Source organism: Oryx dammah, unplaced genomic scaffold, assembly GCF_014754425.2.
Source record: "Oryx dammah isolate SB20612 unplaced genomic scaffold, SCBI_Odam_1.1 HiC_scaffold_18, whole genome shotgun sequence".
NCBI lineage: Eukaryota > Metazoa > Chordata > Mammalia > Artiodactyla > Bovidae > Oryx > Oryx dammah.
In genome coordinates this window covers 81,224,708-81,249,062 of record NW_024070202.1, presented here as the reverse complement: position 1 = coordinate 81,249,062, position 24,355 = coordinate 81,224,708, and the positions used below count along the sequence as shown (strand labels likewise).

Here is a 24,355-nt window from a genome sequence, read left to right as displayed (position 1 = left end):
TAAAGGGTCCAACTTTATACTTTATCTAAATGGCTGTATTAATTATGTCAAGAGCATTTGTTAAGCAGTTTCATCCTATCCCTAGTTTTAAAATATCCTGTGTCTTATTTGGGTCTGTTTCTGAGCTTTCAGTTATGTTCCACCCCTGATCTTTCCTTTCTGGTAGAAGTTCCTTTGCATTTTTTCTTCATAAACTGTGTGTAGCACCTATAGCAGGAAATAGTGTTTGTTTTGAGACAGAAGATAGTTTAACTGTCCCTTTCCCCAAAGCTTTCTCGTCCATTTCTGCCGATCTTTTCTTGTTACTTTCAGAGTCACTTGACTGATGAAAATCAGGCATCCTTTTAGGGTTTTAACTAGAAACGTATCAGTTGTTTAGGGTTTTTGTTTTGTTTGCTTTTCGCATGTTCCTCAAATTTCTGAAAGTTTACTATGGTTCTGACAGGTTGGTTTTTTGAGTTTCCAAAATTTGTTATTGCTTCTAGAAATGGGCTCTTCATATTGTTATGGATAATGTATTTTAAGCTAGTCTGCTTGTATGTGCTGTGCTCCGTCATGTCTGACTCTGCAGCCCCATGGACTGTTAGCCTGCAAGGCTACTCCATCCATGAAATTTTCCAGGCAGGGATACTGAAGGAAATTGCCATTTCCTGCTCTAGGAGATCTTCCCAACCCAGGAATCAAACCTGCATCTCTTGCATTGGCAGGAAGATTCTTTACCACTAGCACTACCTTGGAAGCCACCTGCTTATATAGGAAAGCTGTCATTAAAAAAAAAAGTCCACATTAATTTTTTCTAGTTGATTTAATATGTTAATGGGCATTCTTATTTCTGATTTTATGAATGTATAATTTTTAGTATTTTACTCATGTATAAACTATAGATTAGAAATAAAATTTAATATTTATGAAACCCATTTATCAGGATCAGATGTTCTTTTTTTTCCAATGCTTTTTCATTGTAAAGTATTTTCTCCTTTGATCTGTTGATGATAGGCACCACTTAGTAGAATCTTAATACTGAGCCATTCATTAGAAATACTGCTGTTTTCTGTTTACTGATGCTGCTGCTACTGCAGCTAAGTTGCTTCAGTCGTGTCTGACTCTGTGCGACCCCATAGACGGCAACCCACAAGGCTCCCCCGTCCCTGGGATTCTCCAGGCAAGAACACTGGAGTGGGTTGCCATTTCCTCTTCCAATGCATGAAAGTGAAAAGGGAAAGTGCTCAGTTGTATCTGACTCTTAGCAACCCCATGGACTGCAGCCCACCAGGCTCCTCTGTCTATGGGATTTTCCAGGCAAGAGTACTGGAGTGGGGTGCCATTGCCTTCTCCTGTTGACTAACCCTGTACTTGATATGAGAGGCAGGTCTGGTTTTAATTAACAGGTTTTGATAGTGTTACAGAATAAACTAGAAACTCATGTTTTATTTGATTTAGAATGGTTTATGTATCCTGAAAATGATTTTTTTAAGTTGATGCTATTTTATTTATATCCAGAAACATCTGACTTTTTTCTTGAAGGTAATTCTTTCACTATATCTATTTCCTCATGTGTCCTTCATCTTTTCAGGGTTCTATTTCTTGGGTAAACATTGGTAATTTTCTTTTTTCTGGAATTCATCATATAGTCCATCTTATATTCAAAATTCTTTTAGCATATAGTTGCACTTAATAATCTCAGTGTTTTAAAAACATTGTCTATTATTCCATTTCCTTTGTTTTTTCTCTTTCCTTGTTAGACTAGTTAGGATTTGTCCCATTCCACTTCTGTCCTCTCAGCACCAGGGAATAAAAATCTAATCATTTACCTTCTCATTTATTTTAGCATTGTGACTTTGATTCCTTTCTAATTCCCTTATTTATTACTACTGTCTTCCTTCCAATTCAAAAAAAAAAAAAAACCCCAACATTTTAATTGTACAAATTCCCTGATTATTTCTTTACTTCCATCCCATAGGTTAAGAATGTTGTGTTTTCATTGTTTTCTTAATATTTGATGGCTGCAAATGTGATTGCTTTTTTGATCCAAGGATTATTCTGAATAATGCATTTCAATTTCCAGGTCATTGGATATATATTTTTTTTGTTAATATATTTTCTAATATTACATATAGTCAGTATATGTAGTCTGCATTGGGGAGTTTATTAAGGATATCTTTTTAGCCTGCTAAGTCAGCAAATATTGTAAATATTTCTTTAGAAAGTATGTCATTTGGTACAATTTGTCACATAAGAATATCATTAAACACTGGTGAGATTCTCAACGTCTTATTTCTCAAAGAGTGAGAAATGTAAAATAAATTCTTATACTGCTATAATGTATTTTCCTTATATGTCTAATGCTTTTTGCTTTATATGTTCAGTGCTATATTCAGCACTGTATATTCAACACATACATGTTCATAACCAGTTAAACTTTATTCCATTTATTCAAGCTTCTAAAACATTTTGAATGCTACTAGGTCCAGTTAATTGGTCTGCTTGTCCTTTTTTTTTAATGCTACCTTGCTGTCATTGTTTGTTTTTAATCTTTTGCTAAAACTGTTTTTTTTTCTTTGTTAGAAATTTGTATTTTGAATATTCTGTTGTAGTGTATACAGACTTTTCTTCTCAGCTTTAACTATTTAAAAGACATAAACCTATTCCTTGAATGAAGAACTTCAGGAGTTATATAAGAGTTGTTATAGACTGTCTCTTATCAAAAGATTGCTCAAAAGATGAATTACCATGACTGCCTTAGACCAGGATTGAAGCAGTGTTGGAGAGTTACCTGTATTTAATTGTTTTTTAAAAAGGCTGACAAAAATAAGAATCAGTGTTCTTGGATGTTAAAAACATGATCGTAAACAAAATGTATGGGCTGTAAAATAGAGTATCCACAGCTGAAGATCAAATTAGTGAGCTGGAATATCAACTGAGTGAGTTGAAAATGACCTTTAAAATTCACTACTAAAGTTTAAAAGGAAAATTGAGAAATGGAGACTAAATCTAGATATCCCACTATTCATCTGGTAGCAGTTCCAAAAGTAGAGAATAGGGAAAATGGAGAGAAATAGAAAAAAATGTTCCAGAGTTGAAAAAGACACGAATCTTCTATTAAAAGTCCACGGAATGCAAAGCACAGTATATGATGAGTCATACTTGAAATACATCAAAGTAATATCTTAGAATTTTAAATTTTATTAGAACTTCACATTTATTTATATTGAGAAAATAACAGATTGTTTGCAAAAGAAGCAGAATCGGACTGGGCCTTCACCACCAACACTGGATGCTAAAAGGCAAACACCTTTGAGCCTGGAATTCCATCCTCAGTGTAGTGGTGTTCCTCAGCCTTCTTGATTGAAATCCAGCTCTTCCCTGGGGGGACTGATTGCCCTGTAGCCTTCTCAAGTGATGGCTGTTTTTCCTCCCTTGGACTACTGGGCTTCGAGTTTAATTAAGTGTCCTTTTTGATGCTCATTTTCACTTTCAGAATGTTCTTGCCCCTTAAAATGCTGGAGCTTTGATGCTAGTGTCATCAGACTGCTCCACTCTTGCCTCCTAGCTGCAGTTCCTTACTGACCTCTGAGTTGTTCTTCCCCTTCCACCCTCCCCACATACGCCATTGATACCCATTCTTGGAAGATTTAATTTCTGTTCCATTGTCACTCCTATTTCTATCTTGATTTCGATATCCATGTGGCTGATCCTTCAAATCTTCGCTTCCTCTGCCATTCCTGTTGATCTGATCTCCCTTCATCTCAGCTACTCCTGTCCTAGTCATTCTCTCGACTTTATGGGCACCAGTAACGTTACCCCTCCAAATCTCAATTCAAGCACTGTTTATACTACTCTTCGAACCCCTCCCACAAGTTTGCAGCCCACTTCCTCTACTACTCTGACTCCAACTGCCTAATCACTCACTCACTAATATACATCTTCAACTGCCTTGTCACCCTCTTGCTTTCCTGTATTCACGTGAAAAAGCAAAAACTCCGTTCAATCTCCACAAACTACATTTAAATCCATTCTATGTCTGCACCTATGCAGCTGGACATTGCTAGGAAAAAACTCAAGCATGACTAGTAGTTTCACTTTACTTCGTGATACTAACCTCATGTGGGCCCTTAAGGCCACCCAACAATTACACTGCAATTAAATGGTTCACCAGTTCTAAAAACGTAACATTTTCATATCTGTGAAATGAGGATGTCTTATATATGCCACTAGGGTATGTCATACTTTAATTGGTAGGCTTTCCCTTTTTTAGTGTTACTGAAAATAATGGTGTATCTTAAAATCAAGGGTATCTTTGATAAAGTACAGCATAATTCTCTAGTTCTTTTCATTCTCTTGTTTCTCCACAGGATCATGTAATACTTTTTCTCTGCTCTACTCAAAATTTCAGTATTTCATTTATTTGCTAGAGCTGCCAAGACAGCATTCTTGCTTTGTTCTCACATAGTCTTTCCTCTGCGAGCCAAGTTCTGAGAAGAAATCTGCCACTGCTTTAAATTCAAGATTTGTTAATACAACCATATCCTTCTACAGGAATCTCATCCCTTATTCTATAGGCTCATGTCATGGTGTTAATAAAAAAAATTCACAATCACTCATTCCCAATAAACTTGAATTTCAAAATGGCCCTAATATGTAGAATGTTAACCAACAATGAGAATTCCTTTATATCTTACATATTATGGGAATATTTATGACAGTTACTCAATTGATTATAATCCCAACTTAAAAAATAACTCTTCCCTCCTCGCACCACCCCCCTGCCCCGCCACAAGATCCCTGTTCTAACAAGTATATAAAAAGCACTAACTGAAAATGTGTATATTTTCCTGTTAATCACTCAGAACAAAGGTTTGAATGAACTGGTGATCCAGGGTTGAAATTCAGCTTATAGGTAGTTTTGTTTGACTCAGTGCTTAAACATTAAAAAAAAATTAGTTTAAAACTGAGAGGGTTTGTGTAAAATAGTTCAGATTTCTGCCAGTTGCAAGTTGTTTAAAAAATGGGAAACCCTGGCAACACTGCACTTCTGTACTGGGCATTAAGTTAGTACACCCTTAAAAAGTGACTGATTTCTCAGCTGCATTCCCATGTGACAAGAGATAGGGAAAAGATGGCAAGAGCAGTGTTTCCTCCTCTTGCCCCTTCTCTCTGGTAGCTGAATCTTGAGGGATTAGGGATTATGACTTCCAAAGGATTAATAACAATTTTAAAGACTAAAGGGGAAGGTAATATGCAATATTTATTTCAGTGCTGCTTCTGCATTATCAAATTACAGATATGCGTTGAGTCACCTGTTAAAACCAAAAGCATGTTGATATTTTATGATGAAAGTTAACCCTAATTATAAAGTAAAAAAAAAAAATGAAATTTGAGGGCTGGAGTCATAAAACCCAACAAAATGCATTTATCCCAGACAATGTGCTCACCTAAAAAAAAGAAAAAAATAGAACTCTTGACAGTTTCTTTGAAGTTTTCTATTATTCTAGCCTCATAAGCTAGAGGCTTTGATGTTAGTTACTTTCTTATTTATTTATATCACTTTATTTCTTAAGTGTCACAAAGTTAGTGACCTAGCAGCATCTGGTTAGTGTATGTGGCCCAAACATTCACTGATGTACACTGATGTCATGAAGTGTGTGAAAGTCACTGAGTCGTGTCCGACTCTTTGTGACCCCAAGGACTACACAGTCCATGGAATTCTCCAGGCCAAAATACTGGAGTGGGTAGCCTATCCCTTCTCCAGGGGATCTTCCTGACCCAAGATCCCAAATGGGGTCTCCTGCATTGCAGGTGGATTCTTTACCAACTGAGCTATCAAAGTCAAAGTTAAAAGTCGCTGAGTCATATCTGACTCTGCGACCCCATCGACCATACAGTCCATGAAATTCTCTAGGCCAGAATACTGGAGTGGATAGCCTTTCCCTTTTCCAGGGGATCTTCCCAACCCAGGGATCAAACCCAGGTCTCCCACATAGCAAGTAAATTCTTTACCAGCTGAGCCACAAGGGAAGCCCTAACAACCTAACAACCTCACCCCCATAGGACATCCCTCTGTTTTTTTCTTCCCATTTCTCATTTCAAAGAGGCATTTCCAGATAACAGCTAAATTTTACTTTTAAAATCTCTATGGATTATATATTTAACCAATCAGGATTAAAGGCATAAAACAAAATTCACTGTAATTATTAAGTAGGAAGGGTTTAATCCAAACATTTAAGTTTTTATAAAACCATCAGGGGACTTCCCTACTGGTTCAGAAGACTACTTCCATTGCAGGGGGCGCAGGCTTAAGCCCTGGGAAGTTCTGCATGCCCTGCAATGTAGCCAAAACAAAACCAAAACCCAGAAAAAAGAAAAAAAACACTGGACAACCTGAAGGAGCAGGATCTCAGTTGGGCCTCCTGGAATGCTCTCTGAAAATACAGTAAGTAGTCCACTAGGAAGGATACTGCATCTAAGGGCCAGGCTAGACTCATAAGACACCACCATCAGCAACAGCAACTAGACAACAGGAAGACAAGAGAAGCTGCACCTATGATCCAGGGAGATTAGAACAAGGAGCTGCAGATCCTTAGGAACCTGGCAAATGAAAACTGGAATCTCAGGAAAACTGCAGCCTGCCTTAACCACTGGTGACAACCAGAGCCAACTGAAGATGGCCTCTGATTCACTTTTGTTTCCTAAATCTTAAGCAAGTGCCTCTAACTCGCAACCCTTAATTTATATTCAGAACTCTGTGGGTGCAAGGGAGTCGGCACTGAAAAATTTTTTTTCTAACCTTTCCAAATGGAAGGTGATTACATGTAAAGTTAAGGACCAATTTATTTACTATTTAAAATGACTTGTATTGAATTTTTATAAATGTATACTTAAAAATAAACAGGATTATAGTGACAGTTCAATTTGTGGCATTGGCATACATTGATACAAATATTTAACACATATTATACACATAAGGAACTAGAGAAAAAGAATTACATTTCCCTTCACACAGAGACAAAAGAATCTGCCTGTGATGCAGGAGACCAGGGCTTGATTCCTGGGTTGGGAAGTTCCTCTGGAGAAGGGAATGGCAATCCACTCCAGTATTCTTGCCTGGGAGAATTCCATGGACAGAGAAGCCTGGCGGGCTACAGTCTGTGGGGTCACAAAGAGTTGGACATGACTGAGTGACTAACACACGTTACACAGCAACAAACGGTGAGATTAATGATCTCGGCTTCTTACGCCCAGAACCGTGCATTTCCATCCAGCTCTGCTATCAGGTCCACCTCTAGCCCCGACTATTTCAGGAGTTTACTAAATGGTTGTTGGGAATCATTTCAGTCTGTCAGTCTTCTAGTCTGTTTTTCACACAGAAGCCGGAGTAAAACATCTTTAAAAACCAACAGATTTTATTGAGTTTGTGTTTACAGAAAAATGAGCAGGAAATACAGAGTTCCCCCATACCCTCTCATCCCCCTCCCACTTCCAGTTTCCTCTATTATTGAAATCTTGCATTAGTGGTACATTTATTACAATTGATGAACCATTACTAACACATTATTAACTAAAATCAGAGTAGATTCTTTGTGTTATCCAGTCTATGGGTCTGGGTATATGTATAACAACATGTATCCACCATTACAGTAACAGGATAGTTTCAGGATAAGAGGATAGTTTCAAGGGCCTAAAAATCCCATGCTCTACGTGTTCATTCCTCCTTCCACTTAATCCACCTCTCCCAACTCCTGGCAATCTGATCTTTTTACTGTCTCCCTAGTTTTGCCTTTTCCAGACTGTCACATATTGGCATTATATAGTATGTAGCCTTTTCAGACGGAGAAGGCAATGGCACCCCACTCCAGTACTCCTGCCTGAAAATCCCATGGATGGAGGAGCCTGGTGGGCTGCAGTCCATGGGGTTGCTAGGAGTCGGACACGACTGAGCGACTTGATTTTCACTTTTCACTTTCATGCATTGGAGAAGGAAATGGCAACCCACTCCAGTGTTCTTGCCTGGAGAATCTCAGGGACGGGGGAGCCTGGTGGGCTGCCGTCTATGGGGTCGCACAGAATCGGACACGACTGAGCGACTTAGCAGCAGTAGCAGCCTTTTCAGATTGGCTTCTTTCACTTAAGTGTTACACTTTCAAGGGCCTTCCATGACTTTTTGTGACTTGATAAGTTTCATTTTATTGCCAAATAACAATCCATTGTGTGGATGTACCAGTTTGTTTATCCATTTACCTATTGAAGGACTTTCTGAATAAAGCTGTTGTAAACACTGGTGTGCTAGTTTTTGTGTGGATGTTTTCGACTCATTGAATTGCTGGACTGTTTGCTAAGGGTATGTTTAGTTTTCTAAGAAACTGCCAACTGTCTTCCAAATTGGCTCTACCATCTTGCATTCCCACTAGCAATGACAGTTCATGTTGCTCCACATCCAGCCAGCATTTGGTGTCATCAGTGTTTTGGATTTTTGCCATTGGATTTAATCATTTTAACAATGGTATTTCATTGTTTGCAAATATTTTCTCTCTGCTTGTGGCTTATCTTTTCATTCTACATCTTTTGGATAGCAGAAATTTTCAGTTTTAATGAAGTCCAACTTATTTTTTCTTTTATGGATCATGCGTTTAGCTATGTATCTAAAAAAGTCATGGCTAAACTGAAGATCACCTAAATTTTCTATGTATCTTCTTTACAGGTTTGTGTTTTACATTTCGTTTATTATTCATTTTGAGTTTAGTTTGTGAAAGGTTTAAGTAAGGTCTATGTCCAGATTCACTTTTTTAAAATGTGGATTCCGTTGTTCCATTCCAACACCATTTGTTGAAGACTATCCTTTCTCCATTGAATTGCCTTGATCCTTTGTCAAAGATCAGTTGACTATATTAGTGGGGTCTATTTCTGGTCTGTTTTCTGTTCCATTGACTAGCTGCTTATTCTTTCACCATTACCACATCATCTTGGTTACTGAAGCTTTACAGTAAGTCGAGGGCTGGCTGTGTCAGTCATGCCACTATGTTCTTCTCAATGCTTTATCAGCTATTTTGGGTCTTCTGCCTTTACAATTAAACTTAGAATAAATTTGTCAATACCCATAAAAAACTTTCTGCAGTTTTAATTGAAATTGTGTTGAATCTACAAAGCAAGTAGGGAGGAACTGATATGTTGACAATATTGAGTCTCCTGTCCTTGTACATGGAATATTTCCATTTATTTTTTAAAAAATTGCTTTCACCAGTTTATTAGTTGTCCTTGTATAGATGCTGTGGATGTTTTAAGAGTTATACCTAAGTTGTTTTTTTTTTGTTTGTTTGTTTTTGTTTGGTATTGGGTTTAAGTTTCAAATTTAAATTGTTCATTACTGGCATATAAGAAAGCAATGACTTTGTATATTAACCGTGTACTGAAACTGCTATAACTGTAACTGCTTAATCCTGCTTCCAGGTTTTTGTTTTTGGCGATTTTCTATGTAGATACTCATGTCATCTGAAAATATTTCTTCCTTCTCGATCTATACTCATTATCCCTCCCCCGCTTTATATATGTGAAAGATGTCCTAAGATGTGAAAAGCAGTGCTAAGAGGGGACATCCTTGCCTTGTTCCTGATCTTGGTGGAAATGCATTTAGTTTCTCACCATTTAGTATGATATTAGCTGTAGGTTTTTGTAGATGTTCTTTATCAAGTTAAAGAAGGTCTGTTCCTAGTTTGCTGAGAGTATTAATCATGAATGGGTGCTGGATTTTGTCAAATTCTTTTCCTACATCTATTGATAATATATATATTTTTTCTTTTTTAGTTTGTTGATATGATGGACTACCTTAATTGATTTTTGAATATTGACCTAGCCTTGCACACCTGAAGTCCCCCTTGTTCATGGTATATAATTCTTTTAATACATTGTTGGATTTAAGTATAAAAATGAGGTCATGGCCAGCAGGTTATTATACAAAGTTCATGAGCAAATCCAATCTACTATCACAATGCTAAGTAAATAAACATAAGTTTTACGCACAAATTAAGAGTTTTCTTTTCTATACTCTAATGTTGATAGTTAACAATACTTGGAGAACAATATTAAATACAAATCTAAGAATGTTATAGGGATAGTCTTTGTCCTTCTGAGTAAACACTTAAAGTATATTTAACCTAGATTTTTTGGTAGCTGCTATGTATTCTCTGACGTTAAAAAAAAAAAACTCTATAAACATATTTTCATTTCTCAAGTACTTCTGACAGTCTTACAAAGAGCTTTCTCATTACATTATCTTCTGACTTAGACAAGTTTCAGTTGCATTAATTGGGGTTTGTAATTTTCATTATCACAAAAAATTGACCTATTACTACTTATCTGTCCTTTCCCCCACTGATTTGTAGTGCTATCTTAACCAAGTATCAAGTTTTTATATGTGTGTGAACTTGTCTCTGAGTTCTCTATTTTTGTTTCTTTAGTCTCTCTACTCTCAGAGTACACCAATCAGTCATTAGTTTTACAAGTTTCTTTATCTGGTAGAGCAAGCCTGCCTACATTTTTCTTCAACATTTTTATGACTAACCTCGACACTTTCCTCTTCCATTTAAACACTGGAGTCATTTTGCAGGGTCCATCAAAATTATTTTGAGATTCGACTGGAGGTGAATTTATAGATTAATTTAGGGAGAATGACACATGTACAATACTGTATCTTTCCATGCATGAGTATCTACCTCTCCATTTAGTCATGCTTTTAAAGGAATTCTTCCAAAACGTTTTGTAATCTTCTGTGGTCTCCTCAAACCCTCTTCCTACCTAGATTTACGGCAGCTTGCTGTATGGAGTGTGGGGCATATTATTGCATTTTCTGACTTATTTGTAGGAATGCTGTAATTGTATATTGTTCTTGGGTCCAGAAAAATAGTTCCAAAAAATTTGCCTCCCTTGGAGTATGGCAACCCAGTCCAGTATTCTTGCCTGAAGAATCCCATGGACAAACAGTCCATGGGGTCCCAAGAGTTGGACAAGACTTGCTGACTAAACCATAGAGTTGTACACAGACAGTAACATTATCTAAAAATAAGATCAGTTTCATCTCTTTTGTTCTTTCATACTTGATAAAAAAACTTTTTTGGGGGGGCTGTGCTGGATCTTCATTGCTGCGCTCAGGCTTTCTCTAGTTGTGGTGGGTCATTTCGATGACTTTTCTTGTTGCAGAGCAGGGCTTTAGTAGTTGCAGCTCATGGACTCTAAAGTGTGGTCTCAGTAGTTGTGGGTATACCGGCTTAGTTGCCCCAAGGCATGTGGAAACTTCCTGGACCAAGGATTGAACCTGTGTCCCCTGCATTGTCGGGCAAATCCTTAACCACTTGACTACCAGGGAAGGCCTAAACAATGCATTTTCTTCATCCACTGAGTTACTAGTATAGATTTTTTCCTTTAAGCAATTAATAAGGTGTATTATAGAAATAAAATTTTAGATGTTGAGCCATCACTGCAATCCTGAGATACACCCTATTAGTTGTTTTTTGGTTTGTGAGCAACTGTTGAATTGTCTTGTTTAGGATTTTTAGCAACAATGTCCATTAAGTGAAATGATCTATAATTTCCATTTATATTGTCCTTGGCCTGGTTTGAGATCAGTTAATACCATATGTGTGTTGGATACTTTTTTTTAACTAAAGTTTTTATAGTATAGGAGTTAAGTATTGCATGAAGGCTCAGTAAATCCAATATCATTTGTGGGGAGAATACTCATGATTATCAGCTCGGTATCTCTAATGGTTATTGGTTTATTCTGAGTTTCTATTCCTTTTTGAGTCTATATTAATGATGTATTTTTGTAAAATATACATATCACCTATGCCTTCAAATACTTTGGTGTAGAGTTAGTCATCTTCGTTTGGGTGACTTTTAATGCTTTTATTGGTTTTAGTATGATTTCTTCAGTTAATCATCAGTATACCAGAAAAAATTAGTCATCATTTGTTATCTGGGTCCAATGATCCTTTTCATTTTTAAAAACATTTTTAAGTTATTTGGCAAAAATGTAGAGAATAAGGAGTTAGTAACAGTGTTATTAGACATCTTAATAAGAATATAAACATAGGAAACCCAAAATTTTATTATTTTTGTGGTTTTGAAAGTATTTAATTTTCAAGATGGGTAGCATCACATGAACATAAATACGTGTTCATCCACTGTCATGAACCTAGACTATATTCATTTTATGAACCTTGACTCCAGAGTTTAAATACATCTCTAATGTATTTCACACTAGTGTTTATTAACACTTCTTGTTCTTTTCACATTTGCATCTTCATAATGCAATACATTTAAGAAATTTGATGTTATATTTTTGTAAAGAAAAAGATCTTTTTGCCTCATAATTGCAAAACACTTTCACTTTCAGATTTTTGAACAGCAATTAGAATGGTGGTAACGCCAACTGATTTTTCAGTTTTACATCATTTATTGCCTTTCAATAAATTATGAATATATATCTGCCTTCAGTATTTGTCTCCCTACAATTTTGAGTAATAAACATAAAAAATGTTCTTGTCACAAAGTACAGTGATGACGACATCTTTCATTCTGGATAACTAGTAAATGAGAGTATCTTATTTCTTTTGTCCTTAGAAATATTGTTCATTCATTGATTCTTGAGCTTGAGAAAAATTTTCTAGGATACTGTCGTATGAAAATGTATAGTCTGAGTTTGCTTGTAAGAGTCCAGAGTGCTGATTAATTTAATAATCATGATAACCCTATTTTTTTTTTTCTTGCCATTATGGATGAAAAATGAAAAATGCTAAGTTCCTGCTCCTGTGGCTAAGTCGCTTCAGTTGTGTCTGACTCCTTATGACCCCATGGACTGTCCATGGGATTTTCCAGGCAAGATTACTGGAGTGGGTTGCCATTTCCTTTTCCAGAGGATCTTTCCAACCCAGGGATCAAACCTGCATCTCTTGTGTCTCCTGCATTGGCAGGCAGGTTCGTTACCATTAGCACTACCTGGGAAGCCCTTAATTTTCTCTTCCGTACCATTATGGATGAAAAATGAAAAACTCCAAGTTCCTAATTGTGCCCAAGTAAAAGCTTAACAAACATTTACAGAGATTGTGTCTCTAGACCTCTTTTATCCTCTTGACAGGTGATGCAGGATTTAGTAAGGCAATGTGAAGAAATCAGAAGGATGGTGCAACTGATGATTCATTTCACTATTCTAGGTGATTCCATCACTATTGTTTTCCTACTGTAGTCCTTTTTCAAGCATAATTCCTGATGTTACAGCAAAGCTTAATATTTTTCCTTTTTTTCATCAGTACAATTTTTTTTTTTTTTTTGGTGCACAATGCATCTTAAAGGTTCTCAGTTCCCCAACCAGGAATTGAGCCCAGGCCATGGCAGTGAAAGCCCAGAATTCTAACCAACAGGCCACCAGGGAAATTCCTTTTCATCAATTTCTATCGACTTCAGTTAATCCAATGAACAGGTTTGCTTTTGTTGACATTCTCCATAATTTTGTCTTCTGTTTTACTAATTTTTTGAGGGAGGATATTTTTTATTTTAAATTTACTGAACACTTTTGGTCAGGAAATATGATCTATGAAATCCTTGAAATGTGCAGACTCTGTGATTTAGAACATTTATAAAAAATTTGTTAAATACTTGAAAAATATGTATATATTACATATAATTTCTATTTTATATACCAGTTCTTTTTCTCCCTGCAAATTCTATATCTGCTTGTTTTATCCATATCTGGTGCGTGCTTAGTCGCTTCAGTTGTGTCCGACTCTCTGCAACCCTATGGACCATGTAGAGGTGTGCTAAAATCCTCCCCTGTGATTTGAATCTTTTTATAGCTTTTTTAGATGTGTCTTTTCTTAACCAATAGATTCCATTATCTCTAATCTTATCTGAAAATATGCCTTTGAAAAGATTTTGCTTTTTTAAGATTCAGTGTTATTATTGGAATATCTGGATTTACTCTTGTCATTTACTTCTTTTCCTCCTTTCCTGACATTTCTTGGATTTATGGTTTACCATATTCCTCTTTCTCCTTCTTCTGATGGTTTGAGAGCTTTAAATTTTTTAGTCATATATTTTCTAAAGTAATTTTGAGAAGTGATGTACCCTTTTATACTTTAACATAAAACCTTTTTAAGTTTCAAAAACTGCAAAGAAAGTCATTTGAGTAACTGATGTTTTAAGCTAATTGTCATAGTAATTTGCTATCTAAAAACACTCCTTAACATAGTAGGAAATTTTACACTATCTTATTCCCAATTCATGTTTCTATTTTATTTCCCCACGTAACTTTTATCTCATTGTAATGAAAGTGTAATGTTTAGAAGTCCTTTACTGATATCCTGTCATACATCTGTTTCTCAAAAATGTGTGAAAAATATATTGAAATTTAAAAAATCTATTTCAAATGGCTATAAACCTTCAAGTTTGAAGACTGTTATCTGGATTATCATTACTATTCAAACAATAAATAAAGACACCATAAATATTACTAATTGCTAGAATGAGACAATTATATTACTATTTTTAAACTATAGATAAAAATGCTGAAAGTGAAAAGGGACAGAATTTTGTTATAGTAATGTCACTTTTTAAGTTATATGCCAGAAATAATAAATTGATCATCAAATTATTTTTAATGATCTTTAATTGATAATCTGATTAAGCTTTTTTCAATTTTGTTGAAAACAAAGAATTGAAGAACCACCCTCACTGCTGGTCTTTTGCTGGTCAGGCCATTTTCTTTCTCAATTCCTTGGAAACTTAACTAAAAGTTAAGACATCAAGATGTCTTTACCAAGACATCACTTACTCACTGAGCATCATCTTGCTTATGGAGCTTAAAATTAAGACAATCCTGAGTATAAATATCCCCATAAAACTGGAAATTGCACATATTTATTGAGGATAAATCTACATAGGTTAGAAGCATGATTTTACATTTGAAAAGTATGCCTTTTACAGAATTAGAACAGAATATAAATATCTGAGAATTAATCCTAATTAAGTAAAGCTGGATTTCTAATGTTACATGAACTTTCCTAGACTGTTTTGTAAAACATTTACACCTATACCTATATATGAATAGATGTTCTGCTTTTTAAAGTATTGTTTAAGGTGTTTTATCAAACTAAGATGTACATTTTAACATCTCTGAAATTGAGATGCAACCTATAATCAACAGCATATTATAGCTTAGTTGGCAGTATTTTTATTAAGTGGTACATAAGGGATTATATATAATCATGTAATAACAGTTTCTTAGATGAATATTAGAATAAAAATTAAGAGCAAATCAGCAAAGATGTTGGGTCACTAATAAGTTCAGGGTTTATACAACACATACTTATGACTACAATGTTTTATTTATAGTAAAATCCACAATATGTTTCAGTTAATTTAAATGTAAACACAAAGTAGAAATGAAAAAAAAAAGAAAGAAATGTCTCAAAGACAGTAAGTTGGTGAATTGGGCCAGGTAAGAAATTAATATGGATTTACAGAATCTAATAATGAACTGGCAAAGGATAATGTTTTTCTAAAGAATCTGAAAAATGCTCTAGAAAATATAAAAACCACAAACTTACCTCTGAAACAAGATGTTTTAACTTGAAGATCTAAGGTTAATATATCAGAAATAAACATGGAAATTTTAACTTCTCTTTGAAATCATGCAAATTATATTATTAAGACAGGTTTGAGACATATTCATCAGGCTCTTTATCATTATTGAAAGTGGGGAAAAGACAAGTTTGCCTGACAGCAGATTCACCAAAACCCATCATGCTTTTGTACCAATATTGAATAGATGAGATAGATAGATAAGGCAAGCAACTTTATCATTTGTTTCCTAAAAATACGGTGCCTTTCTCTTCATGTTATGTTCATGCTCTCTTTGTTTTACTTTCACATGATTCACACACAGGAAAAATCATTTTTTGAATAGTCAGTAGACAAAAAAGGAAAGGCAAGGTCATTAAACAAAAACTGTCATCGCTCTATTTTTGTATCCCCACATCGGCCAATATAACTGATTTCTAAGACCACACTTCACCCATAATGAAAATAAATTAACTTTCACTATACTTCCTTGGGCAGTCAGAACAGTCTGCTCAAGTTGAAAGGCCAGGGACACATCTTTACATCTTGATGAGGTACAGGAAAGGTTCTGGGAGTCTGAGGGACCTGAAATATTGTTGGTATCATTTTTGAAAAACAAAACCTGCCATAGGTATCTTTTGTCAAGTGAGAGAAGGGTAATTATGAAAAGGCAGAAGGGAAAATAGAGAACTAGCATCATCCACCGATGACAGAAATGTTCTTTAAGCACATCATTTTAACAAAGAGTACATTTGGGATTTGAGGATCTGGATCTGAATCCCTTAAAGTTTTCTTTGTCTTTAATACCCAGCTATAGATTATACTTCTGTTCTTCAATTATATGAACATTTAAGAAGCATACTTAACTATAAATTTCCCAAAAAAGGTTATTTAACATTTCTATGGAGGTAAAAATGTGCATTTTGGAACAATTAAAAGTAATTTTTCATTTAAAAGAATGATCAATTTCTTCACTCAAAAATAGGCTAGTAACATAAACAAATCAATATCAATGTTTAAAGACCTTTGATAACTATGTACACTAATAACCAGAGCAAAAAAGCAATGTACATTTACTGAGGACAAAAATGTTTCTTTTAAAATCAGAAAGGTCAGATATCTGGAAGCAGATGTTGGTAACTTTGCAAAAAAGAAATCCTACAGTTAGTTGTTTAAGATTACACTTATAAGCTAGTAAAGATGTACATAAGCCATTAGAAAATTATAATTTGAATGTCTTACAAATATGGTTATATTAGCATAAAACATCTGACTTTATTTTTGTCAATAATCCAGTGATCTCTAAGCAATGGCCTAATAATTATTTCTAAATGCCATTTCTTAAGAGATTTTCTTACCTACAAAGTTCAATAAAAGTATTCTACTTGCTCTAATTTTCATCACACATCATGACCTCAAATCATCTAGAAAGACGTTAAGAAAAGTAGGACATTCCCTTTAGAATATTGGGGGGAAAATTACTATCTTCTTTGTATACAGCAGATAAAGGCAGAACAATGTAATAGTTATAATCAGAATGTCAGCATCCATTTGCCAAATATTTATTAAGCACCTACTATTTTCCAGGCATCATTCTCAGAGCTGAGGATATAGGGGTGAATGAGAAAGTAACAGCTGCCATTTAGAGTGCTTACTATGTGCCAGGCTTTGGCCTAAGTTTTCACACATATAAACCCATTTAATCCTCAAACACAACACCTCTATGACATGGGTACTGTTAATCTTTTCATTTTACACATAAGAAAATTGAGGCACAGAGAAGTTAAATAACTCACCTAACTAGTCTGCCTCTGAATTTTTCTATTCCACATCTTTCAGTACAGTATTAGAATATAGAAACAGTAGTAGTCCTGAGTCTCATGAAACTTTTAATCTAAATCCTTCCCTTATTTTCTGTTTTGCCTCTGTGAAAGACCTAACATACAAATAGAACTGGTTACGACTCAAATAACTAGTGTGACCATTTCACTTTTACAAGTTTCTTTCTGGGAATGTTTAAACAAAATTTTAATGAGCTATACTTTCATCTTATATTGATCCCCAAATACCTAAAAAGCTTCAAAGTTCTAAGAGTTTTGTTTAAACAGTTGGGGAAAATGAAAATCCCTTTATATTTTTCTCATTACCATAGGCATAGGTACACAGCATCCCATCCTTTGGAAAACCTTTCTTTAGTCCCGGCAGGCCTAGTGGGTCTAAGATCATGGGACTCTGCCTCATTCTAGGGATGGGTCCATGTTCAAATTTATTATGCTACGCCGCCTTGATCATAGTTATTGGATCAAGACTACAAAAAAAGACCAAGCATGACCAATCTGTCTTCACTGGGATTGACAAGAGTTGGGAAACATTCTCTTCACAATGGAATTGATTTGAGATTGCTGATAGCCATCTTCCTAGACCCAAGAGAAAATGATTCCACGATACTGGGAGATGTGGAGTAGAGAAATTCAGACGCAGAATTCTTTAATCTAGCTATGCAAGAAATAGGTCCATCCTTGCCTTTTTCAGTTAAAGGAGTATAAAGGCTAGAAATAGTCTTAAATTTAAGCTTAAGTGGGTTTTTCTAACTTTTTCTACCAAATTTCAATGCATTTTTACAAAAACATTACATAAAATATGGACACATAACAATGGGTTATAATATGAATAGAAAATTTTTTTATTCTTTTCCTTTACTCCCTTTCCCTATGAACAAATATATAGACCTGTCTACAGCACAAAGTATGGTCTATCTATTTTCAAAAGCAGTATCCAAAATATATACTTATGAATTCTAACTATGTGATTACAAATCATTCTTTTAATAATTCTTTTTTAGCATATGACAAAAGCACAATATAGCTAGAAAGACAAACTGCTTTTTATTTTAAAACATTGGAAAAAAACATTAAAAGGCAAATGTCCATTATATAACCAAGAATGTTAAGCATTTGGAAAATGTCAATCTTCTAAATTGTGGTAGGCACTTCCAGAGAGCTAAATATTGCAAATTATCCTACCATATGTCTTCTGTAATACCAAAAATACTTGATATGATGAAACACACAACTAATAACCCAATCAAAGTCACCATGTTAGGTTTCAATTTAATTACAAGTAAAAGTTTTGTCCAAGATGTTCCTGACACATGAAGCGTCCAGTTGAATTTCAGAAATGTTAACAAAAGTATCTTCCTTTTTTGCCTGTGAATGTTTGAGTATTGCTGTATTGTTGGCTTATATCCACTACAGATACTGGTTCTAGGCCAGCCCAAGGGTCTTCAAGCATTGAAGGCTTGAAATAACTCTCCAACTCATTAGACATTCTCTTTTCTCTACCACGCCCTGATCCAAATGGTGTAGATGTCCTTGGAGAACCCTTTAGGAAAAAAATCATTTGTTAAAGACATTTAGCAGAGGGAAGAGTGGAACTTTTTCTTTAGCGGCTAGTGGGGGTCACACTGCTAGTTGAAAGTTACGTCTTGAACCCAGTTATGTTCAGTTTCAAAGTCCATGATTCTTTTAATCTAGTGTTTTTAAAAAGTAAACCAATTTGATATACTTATTAATAATTTTATGCCCACTGTCAGTTCAAATCCTTTTGGATTTCTAATGTAATAACTTTGTCAAATGAAAAACTGATGATGAAATAAGAACTGTAGTTTTCTCTCAGTTATTTCCCTATTTTTTCTGGAGGCAAATTAAAACTTTTTTTTACCCTACAGCTTCAAAATTTCTAACCCTTCCCATCTCATTAGCTCCACACTCAAAGAGATGTTTTGGTTTAGCATAAAGTTGGAAAACTACTAAGCACATTTAAGTTGTAAACCACAGAATCCTAGAAACACTACAAAGACTTGGAGCAGAAGCCAGTGCATTCGGAAAACCAAGGTCAAAAAAAAAAAAAGTGGAAGAAGAAAAGAAAAAGGTGCCAACAGTAGGGAGATGGCACTAGCCTATAACTCTAGAGAGACGAGCTCTACGCTAGGGATTCATTCGCTATTTTTACCCCTCGGAGAGCGAGGACTCGGCAGTCTACTGCAACCAACGGGCCATGCCCCTGACAAAGGAGAGGGAATTAGGGAAACCTCCTGTGCACAAGCGGCACTGTACTGGTGAAAAAGCAGGAGGGCTCCAGAAACAAGTCGGGCTCTGCCACTTTGTAGAGAATTCCAAAGAAAGCTACCCTTCTCTGAGCCTCAGTTCATTCATCGGCAACACAGGGCTAACGACAGTATCCCACCTCATAGAGGAGTCAAAATAATCCACGTAAAGGGAGTACCATGCCTGCCATACAGTAAGAGCTCGGCAAACGCTGGCTATTATTACCTGGGGGTGGGTCTGCTGCTGCCCTGGGGAGTAGCCGAATTGCTGCTGGGACCCCGCGGGGGACTTGGAGTAGTTGCCAGGGTAGCCGCCAGGGGACGGAGACCCGAACCGGCCCCCAGGGAAGCTGCCGCCGTGTCGCGGAGAGAGGCCGCTCCCGTAGGGCCTAGATCGGGGCCCGTACGGCGGCGTGTGGTGTGGACTCCCGTACCCGTCCCGCGGGGATGGCGGCCGCGGTCCGCCTCCGCTCGGGGTACCCCGGAAGCTGCTCCCGTTACCCCAACCTCCTACACCCGGGCCGGGGTAAGGAGGAGTCGGGGGTCGAAAATTCTGTCGCTGCATCTCAGCGGACGACGACAAGGATCTCACTGGCGCGCTCTCCTGCCGGAACTGTCGCGAGCAACCCTTCACTTATACTTGGCGGTCCATCACCAAAACACTCCTCCGTCCTCCAGCATAATATAGCACATTGGTTCCGGCCTCACAAAGGTTCCGCTAGGGCGGCGGGATAAGTAGGTTATCGAATTGGGTACAGATTGAGTTAAGTGAAGGAAGGAGGGGGGGAAATGGATAAAGGAAAGGCCAAACACCGGGGAAGCCCCAGCAATGGCCTTTGAAGTCTCGCGGGCTTTGGTTGGGACTGACCCACCGACTAGACGCCTGCCCAGAGCTCGGTGGGTGGTTCGGAGGGCTCGGCCGGGCTGAGCCCGGCCCCTCCCACCTGGGGCCGGGCGAGGGCTGAGTTGTCCGCGGGCGCCCCCAGTGGCCGCGCGAGCGCGGAGTTCTCCACTCCGGGAGCCAGGATTTGTGAGCGGCGCGCAATGCTGGCATCGCTGGCGAGGGTCGCGGCTCTGCGGAGAACCTGCCTTTTCTCCCTCCGGGGCGGCGGGACGGGGCTGTGGACCGGCCGCCCGCAGTCAGGTACCCTCCGAAACTCGGTCCAGGCGGCGAAAGAGACCCCAGTCCCAGCCTTCCCACTCAGGCGGCAATCTGAGCGGAGCGCTGTGCTTTCCTGTAGTATCCGCTGACCCCGTCGCCTGCCCTCTGACCTTTCGCGTCTCCCCTTCGCCCTGGCTCCACGATCGCCGGGTGGTCACCCTGCCCGACGTCCGGGTCCCAGTCCGGCCCCCGCGCGGTCCTACCGGGCGGACTCGCCTTTCTCCCTTACTCATCCCTCCTCGTCTCCCGTGTTTAAATAACTTGGAAAATGTGCCCCTCACCCCCCACCCCCCCTGCAGCCAGCTGCAATTCAGAAAGGATTTCAGACTGCGTCTTTAAATAACTCGGGGGTGAGGCTGTGTTCGCAGATGCCGGACTTTATTCCCTTCCTGTTCTTGTTAAAGGCAGTCGGGTACGGGAGGTGGTTAGGAAGCAGAGATCCTGATTTTCTTAGAGAATTTTAGGACTCATTTAATCATAGCCTAATGGATAGCGTGGACCTGTGCCTTTCAGCCTATGAATATTCTTGCAGCTTCCACTCCTTACTGTCCGTTTGACATATTCTGTGGCATGTGGCAAGCTGAAGAATGTGTTGTTTTCTTAGCTTCTATCCTTGATGATTGGAGAAACACAGTTTTTTGCCATTGTATGAGAGAATTTGGTTCTTCAAATTTCTCGTATAGACACAAGTTGTAGAATCAGTCAAGGCAGGGTAATCGCGTTGAGGCTTTGTGATGCAATTAAGGTCTGAGGATCCTGCCAGATTACCCTCTTTAAACATACTTCCATCCTAGTGACTTCCCTGGTGGCTCAGATGGTAAACCATCCACCTACAATGCGGGAGACCCATCCCCGGGTCATCTGGAGAAGGAAATAGCAACCCACTCCAGTTCTCTTGCCTGGAAAATCCCATGGACAGAGGAGCCTGGTAGGCTACAGTCCACGGGGTTGCAAAGAGTCGGACACGACTGAGCGACTTCGCTTTCTTTCTTTCACTGTCCTGGCCAGAAATTCACGTTTCTGGACATTGTCTTTGGCGCTTAGTTTAATGTCTGGTAATTGGGGTCTCAGATATTTATTGAATGAATGAGTGGGTCACATCATAACCCACATGAGTGGGTTAGTGAGTCTCACTTGTAACACCACCTTTAATGTCATCAACCAGTCTACCTCTTGGTGGGAGGACGCAGAGAAATGACGGTGGTAGGGACCAAAATTACCTTTGTTAATATTTAAATAATTAGCAAATGATTTGTTGAATTGAGTGAAGTACTTTAAGTTGTCTTTTTACTTGGCTTGTACTTCTGGAATGTTCTTCCCTGTAGCGATATCTTGCTATTTTCCACACATATGAACTTGTATTAGAAACAAGAAATAAAGTGTGAAATTTTTGACCAGTAGATTATGTATGACATTATGCTCTTCATTATGTTTTCAGGGATTAATATATAGGAGGAGCGAGGGAGAGCACATTCTTAATTGTATGAAAACTGCAGATTCCACTTGGATCACTTCTGAGTACAGGCAATTTGCCTTTTTACAGATGAGAAAGATTGTCCAAGAGAAATTAAGTGACTGAAATGGGAATCTAACTTCTTGTTCATGGAGTCGAAGAATGGAATCCATGGACACGCCGACACTCGTGGTAGCAAGCAAATAGGATTTATCAGAAAGGAGGAAAGTACAAAGCTCTCAGCATAGACACTGGGGGTGGGGGGTATTAAAGAGTCCCTAAAAAGGTGGGGATTACATAGTCTTATATCTTTACCAGTATTAATCTGTACATTTTTGGTTGGCTCCTGTCCTTAAAGTACATCATTTTTGACCAATCAATTTAAAGGTCAAAGTGTTTAACTTAACATCTTTATGGCTTCATAATATGTACTTCATAGCATATATTTTTTTAGATATTTAGAGATTAGTAGATATAACTTTAATTGTGAATATTTGTAAATGTAGCTAGAGTCTTCACAAGTGTTAACCTGGGGATTGCAATCTGACTGCCTGAGCTGATGGGTCTGAGGTCCCAAGACACATATTTCAATTTGTTTGTATGCTGGTGAGTTCGGGGGAAGAGAAGTGTAGGAAGTTTTATGTTGCATTACCTGGAAATAGAAAAGTGAAGTGGGATGATGTATGTGAGAGTATGGTGGCTGCCCCATGAGTGAAGTCGGAATCCTGTGAGGAGAAAAGGGCACTTTAACATTTGTGTGAGTAACACGAGTGTTGTTCTGACAAAAAGAGAATTGTAGAACTGTTTAGGGAGGACCACCTTTAGAAAACAGGATCCCAAATTGGATAGTGCATTTATTGAAGACACTATTAATGGCTAGGTGATGTCTTCAAGTGACATTGTACTCAGAGGACATCAACAAGCAAAGCGTTAAGGAACTTTCTCAGTACCTATGAAGTATATGGGGATCCCCAAAATAATTGGTTAACTTTCTGATGATGCATGTTTTACAGGTTTTACATTAATGCAAGTAAGAGTACCACAAATTTGAGTGTAAATTTAAGTGTAAGTGAAAATGGGAACTTGTCCGTTTCTATAAGAGAGAAAATCTTTATTGAGGTTACCAAAGTTTTTTTTAGTGTTTCTTTTTTTCAGTAGATTAAAAACAATTTTTTTTTGGTAGAGCCTTTTTGAGAGCATATGGCTTCGTGTTTGAAGGAGGAATTGGGATTCCCAGAGCTGCTCACTCTGTCCCCTCTATCTGCCTCCTTGAAAAGACACCTCTGGGCACCTCTGAGGAATTTCTAGGGCTCTCCAGAAAGGATTTGAAACCCAATATGTTTGGTAGGCGTCAGGTATTAACGAGTGCTGAAAACGTAAATACTTTGGTTAGTTTTTACTACTTATTACCAAGGAGTGAATATTGTCATGTTTCTGCATGGTCAGGGCTTTCTACGCCAAGAAAACTAAAACTTGGGTTAAAGGGCAAGCCTTGGAAGTTAAAAGATGACTGAAATGATTGTTAGAGAGCCTCCAGGAAATTTATGTTTATATTTCAAAGGGGTATAAAACTCAGGGCCTTGGATACTTTCCCAAGATTGAGATTGTTAACCCAGTGAAGTTTATCTTTCCCCATGGAGACACTTATTTACATTCCAGAGAGTCAGAGCCCAGGGACCATCCCCCTTTCTTCCTGAGGAGAATTTGCTTACTTTAGGGCGATTAGCTGTCTCTGCTTTTTGGGGGGAAGGTGCAATGCGAGCAGCTGTTCCATACAAACTGGTTAGTTTATAATTTGGGGGACCTTTCCTAGGGTTCAGTCCTTGTATGTGCCAGTGAAGTCTACCAGCTCTCATTATGACTCCTGTAACTTATTAGTTGGGGAGAAAATGGTGCATTTCTTGATGTAAGAAATGATAACTCTGATCTCTGCTTCAGAAACCATGGTTTTGAATAAGTATGGGTATTAAAGACCATGTATTTTTAATGAAAGCACTTCTTAGGACAGGAGAGTGTATTTAATAGTTTCTAT

The 24,355-nt window shown here is 37.6% G+C and overlaps 2 protein-coding genes across 3 annotated transcripts in view; one reads left to right on the top strand and one right to left on the bottom strand.

The window, feature by feature from the left end:
• The window catches only part of LOC120877257 (M-phase specific PLK1 interacting protein), a 55,650-nt gene extending 34,829 nt beyond the window's left edge, over positions 1–20,821 (bottom strand). The window contains exons 1-2 of one of the 2 annotated variants that reach the window (XM_040259491.1): positions 19,935–20,821; positions 2,455–18,984 (exon numbers count right to left, since the gene is read on the bottom strand). In XM_040259491.1, the coding sequence (XP_040115425.1) occupies positions 18,784–18,984; positions 19,935–20,273 (540 nt within the window). In that variant the 5' untranslated portion in view covers positions 20,274–20,821 and the 3' untranslated portion in view covers positions 2,455–18,783. Of the gene's footprint in view, positions 1–2,454; positions 18,985–19,934 lie in introns of those variants that run through there. The other variant, XM_040259492.1, reaches the window with a different exon arrangement.
• The window catches only part of SUGCT (succinyl-CoA:glutarate-CoA transferase), a 776,171-nt gene continuing 772,517 nt past the window's right edge, over positions 20,702–24,355 (top strand). The window contains exon 1 of the mRNA XM_040259493.1: positions 20,702–20,852. Within this exon, the coding sequence (XP_040115427.1) occupies positions 20,753–20,852 (100 nt within the window). The 5' untranslated portion in view covers positions 20,702–20,752. The remainder of the gene's footprint in view (positions 20,853–24,355) is intronic.